General features: G+C 39.0%; 1 protein-coding gene across 2 annotated transcripts in view; it reads left to right on the top strand.

Annotated features, from left to right (window-relative positions):
• The first annotated feature begins 2,377 nt into the window (after positions 1 to 2,377).
• Positions 2,378 to 4,811, top strand: part of adam15 (ADAM metallopeptidase domain 15) — a 48,467-nt gene continuing 46,033 nt past the window's right edge. The window contains exon 1 of one of the 2 annotated variants that reach the window (XM_062964971.1): positions 2,378 to 2,737. In XM_062964971.1, the coding sequence (XP_062821041.1) occupies positions 2,398 to 2,737 (340 nt within the window). In that variant the 5' untranslated portion in view covers positions 2,378 to 2,397. The remainder of the gene's footprint in view (positions 2,738 to 4,811) is intronic. The other variant, XM_062964970.1, reaches the window with a different exon arrangement.

Raw genomic sequence — 4,811 nt, forward strand, 5'->3', positions numbered from 1 at the left:
CTGTGTGATGTATTTTCGGATGATGCGTGCAGATCCCAGTAGGGTGGCCTTTTGCAGTTGGCAGATCGTGATTATTATTATTATTATTATTATTATTATTATTATTATTATTATTAGAATCCTAGAATAGTAGAGTTGGAAGAGACCTCATGGGTCATCCAGTCCAACCCCATTCTGCCAAGAAGCAGGAAATTGCATTCAAAGTAATATTAATAAAATATTAATATTATCATTGTGATTTATTATTTCCTATTATTATGGCTTATTATTATTATTTTTATTTCCAAATAAATATCACCAAAAAACCTAGTGGTGTGTCACTTGGAGAAAAAAACCATAATTCCCCAATATGTATAGTTTAAATAACAGAAAATGTATAACGTAATAAATAACCGTATTTAATAAATCAAAAACTATTTGCCACCATTATTTCCATGTACAACAATCTATGGCACCTCTTGCAGTTTCCACGCTGATTTCTCTCTATTGTAATTTCAATGTACTCGTGAATAATGGATAATATAATAATAATATAATAGTAATAATATAATATACTACAATAATAATACAATAATATTATTGTAGTGTCCTCTTGCAGTTTCCACGCTGATTTCTCTCTATTCTAGTTTCAATGTAGTCGTGAATAATATAATAATAATATAATAGTAATAATATGATAATATACTACAATAATATACTACAATAATAATAACTACAATAAGAATAGAATAATAGAATGATATTATTTATATATCGACCAACCCACCCCTGGCAAGCTTTATAAGCCAAGTAGGACAAGGATCTAGAGCACATGCGGTTGGTCTCATCTCTCCAAGGATCTTGTCCACGTCATCAGGTCAAACAAGTTGAAACGAAAACATGCCAATGTGAGTAGATCAATAGGTACTGCTCCGGCGTGAAGGTAAGGGCGCTCCATGCGGTCATGCCTGTGGCCACATTACCGTGGAGGTGTCTACGGACAACGCTGGCTCTTGGGCTTAGAAATGGAGATAGCGGCTGAGTTTTTCCTGTTGTTTTTCGTCAATGCGACTGTCACCTGGGATGGCGACATCAATGATCCAAACCTTTTTCTTTTCCACAACTGTGATGTCTGGTGTGTTGTGTTCATTTTCCAATACTTTTGCACGTTTGTGATCCCACCAGTTCTTTGCTCCTGGGAGGTGGTACTTGAGGCATAAGTTCCAATGGATCATTTGGGCCACAGAGTTGTGCCTCTGTTTGTAGTCTGTCTGTGCGATTTTCTTACAGCAGCTGAGGATATGGTCCATGGTTTCATTGGTTTCCTTGCACAGTCTGCATTTTGGGTCATCAGCTGATTTTTCGATCTTGGCCTTAATGGCCTTTGTCCTGATGTCTTGCTCCTGGGCTGCAAGGATCAGGCCTTCTGTCTCCTTCTTCAGGGTCCCATTCGTGAGCCAGAGCCAGGTCTTCTCCTTATCAGCTTTTCCTTCAATTTTGTCAAGGAACTTTCCATGCAATGTTTTGTTGTGCCAGCTGTCAGCTCTAGTTTATAGTGCGGTTTTCTTGTACTGATTCTGCTCTAGTTTATAGTGCGGTTTTCTTGTACTGATTCTGCTCTAGTTTGTAGTGTAGTTTTCTTGTACCGATTCTGCTGTAATTTGTAGTGCGGTTTTCTTGTACCGATTCTGCTCTAGTTTGTAGTGCGGTTTTCTTGTACCGATTCTGCTCTAGTTTGTAGTGCGGTTTTCTTGTACTGATTCTGTTCCAGTTTGTAGTGCGGTTTTCTTGTAACGATTCTGCTGTAATTTGTAGTGCGGTTTTCTTGTACCGATTCTGCTCTAGTTTGTAGTGCGGTTTTCTTGTACCCATTCTGCTCTAGTTTGTAGTGCGGTTTTCTTGTACCGATTCTGCTCTAGTTTGTAGCGCGGTTTTCTTGTCCTGATTCTGCTCTAGTTTGTAGCGCGGTTTTCTTGTACCAATTCTGCTCTAGTTTGTAGTGCGGTTTTCTTGTACTGATTCTGCTCTAGTTTGTAGTGCAGTTTTCTTGTCCTGATTCTGCTCTAGTTTGTAGTGCGGCTTTCTTGTACTTTTTTTTTTTTTTTTTTTGGTCTGCTGTGCTTTGAGGAGTTTCTGATTTCTGACTTCGATCCAAGCAGGTTCTTCACTTTGCTTTACCTATTCTGCCGGGGCATGTTCTTCTTCTTCGACTGCTTCTTGTAAGAGTCCTCTGCCCCCTGACCTTCTAGGCAGATATAGCGGGTCAATATCACTGAGAGGGTGCAGTGAATGATGAATGGCCATTATTATTATTATTATTATTATTATTATTAATCTCCCTTCCTGGAAGCGTATGAGTCCTGGGCGGGGTGGCCTTCTGTCGGGAGGGCTTTGGTGGTGCCCCTCAAGGCCTGGCCAATGGGAGGAGCAGTGCTGCAATCTGGGCTTCTTCCTTCCTGCTTCGGGCGTGACTCCGGATCGAGGAAGAAGAAGAAGAAGGATGGCCTTGGCCGCTGCTGGGCAGGAAGTTCTCCTTTGGGTCGGAGGAGGAAGAGGAAGGGCCGGATCCCTGCTGCTGCCAGAGGCGCGGCCTCATCCTCCTCCTCCTCCTCCTCCCTTTCCTGTCATTCAAGCTGCAGCAAAAGCAGAAACACAAGCAGCAGCAGCAGAATCAGCTTGCAGGCAGACATGGCTCCCGGGCTGTTCTCCTGCTTCATGGGTTTCCTCTTATTCTTGACCAGCACAACAGCCCCGCAAGGTAGGCCTCCCCAGGCTTTCTTCCCCATCCACACTGCGGAACAGAGCCGGGTTTGCATGCCTTTGGAGCTCAAAGCCTTTGCAAACATCCTTGCAAACTGATGCATCTCTTTCCTGCCTCTGCACCATGATGACCATGATGGTTATTATTATGGAAATATGCTGGCCTTTAGGGCACGATTTGGTTTGTGTTGTTATTATTATTATTAGTATTATTATTAGTATTATTATTATTTCTCCCTGGGAAGCACTGTTGTTGTTATTTCTCCCTGGGAAGTACATTTGTTTGTGTTGTTGATGATATTATTATTTCTCCCTGGGAAGTGCATTTGTTTGTGTTGTTGATGATATTATTATTTCTCCCTGGGAAGTGGATTTGTTGTTGTTGATATTATTATTTCTCCCTGGGAAGTGGATTTGTTGTTGATGATATTATTATTTCTCCCTGGGAAGTGGATTTGTTTGTGTTGTTGATGATATTATTATTTCTCCCTGGGAAGTGGATTTGTTTGTGTTGTTGATGATATTATTATTTCTCCCTGGGAAGTGCATTTGTTTGTGTTGTTGATGATATTATTATTTCTCCCTGGGAAGTGGATTTGTTGTTGTTGATATTATTATTTCTCCCTGGGAAGTGCATTTGTTTGTGTTGTTGATGATATTATTATTTCTCCCTGGGAAGTGGATTTGTTGTTGTTGATATTATTATTTCTCCCTGGGAAGTGGATTTGTTGTTGATGATATTATTATTTCTCCCTGGGAAGTGGATTTGTTTGTGTTGTTGATGATATTATTATTTCTCCCTGGGAAGTGGATTTGTTGTTGTTGATATTATTATTTCTCCCTGGGAAGTGCATTCGTTGTTGTTGATATTATTATTTCTCCCTGGGAAGTGGATTTGTTGTTGATGATATTATTATTTCTCCCTGGGAAGTGGATTTGTTGTTGTTGATATTATTATTTCTCCCTGGGAAGTGCATTCGTTTGTGTTGTTGATGATATTATTATTTCTCCCTGGGAAGTGGATTTGTTTGTGTTGTTGTTGATATTATTATTTCTCCCTGGGAAGTGGATTTGTTGTTGTTGATATTATTATTTCTCCCTGGGAAGTGCATTCGTTGTTGTTGATATTATTATTTCTCCCTGGGAAGTGGATTTGTTTGTGTTGTTGATGATATTATTATTTCTCCCTGGGAAGTGGATTTGTTGTTGTTGATATTATTATTTCTCCCTGGGAAGTGCATTCGTTTGTGTTGTTGTTGATATTATTATTTCTCCCTGGGAAGTGGATTTGTTTGTGTTGTTGATGATATTATTATTTCTCCCTGGGAAGTGGATTTGTTTGTGTTGTTGATGATATTATTATTTCTCCCTGGGAAGTGGATTTGTTTGTGTTGTTGATGATATTATTATTTCTCCCTGGGAAGTGGATTTGTTTGTGTTGTTGATGATATTATTATTTCTCCCTGGGAAGTGGATTTGTTTGTGTTGTTGATGATATTATTATTTCTCCCTGGGAAGTGGATTTGTTTGTGTTGTTGATGATATTATTATTTCTCCCTGGGAAGTGGATTTGTTTGTGTTGTTGTTGATATTATTATTTCTCCCTGGGAAGTGGATTTGTTTGTGTTGTTGATGATATTATTATTTCTCCCTGGGAAGTGGATTTGTTGTTGATGATATTATTATTTCTCCCTGGGAAGTGGATTTGTTTGTGTTGTTGATGATATTATTATTTCTCCCTGGGAAGTGCATTTGTTTGTGTTGTTGTTGATATTATTATTTCTCCCTGGGAAGTGGATTTGTTTGTGTTGTTGATGATATTATTATTTCTCCCTGGGAAGTGGATTTGTTGTTGATGATATTATTATTTCTCCCTGGGAAGTGGATTTGTTTGTGTTGTTGATGATATTATTATTTCTCCCTGGGAAGTGGATTTGTTTGTGTTGTTGTTGATATAATTATTTCTCCCTGGGAAGTGCATTTGTTTGTGTTGTTGATGATATTATTATTTCTCCCTGGGAAGTGGATTTGTTTGTGTTGTTGATGATATTATTATTTCTCCCTGGGAAGTG

This window comes from Anolis carolinensis, unplaced genomic scaffold (assembly GCF_035594765.1).
Source record: "Anolis carolinensis isolate JA03-04 unplaced genomic scaffold, rAnoCar3.1.pri scaffold_14, whole genome shotgun sequence".
NCBI classification, from domain to species: domain Eukaryota; kingdom Metazoa; phylum Chordata; class Lepidosauria; order Squamata; family Dactyloidae; genus Anolis; species Anolis carolinensis.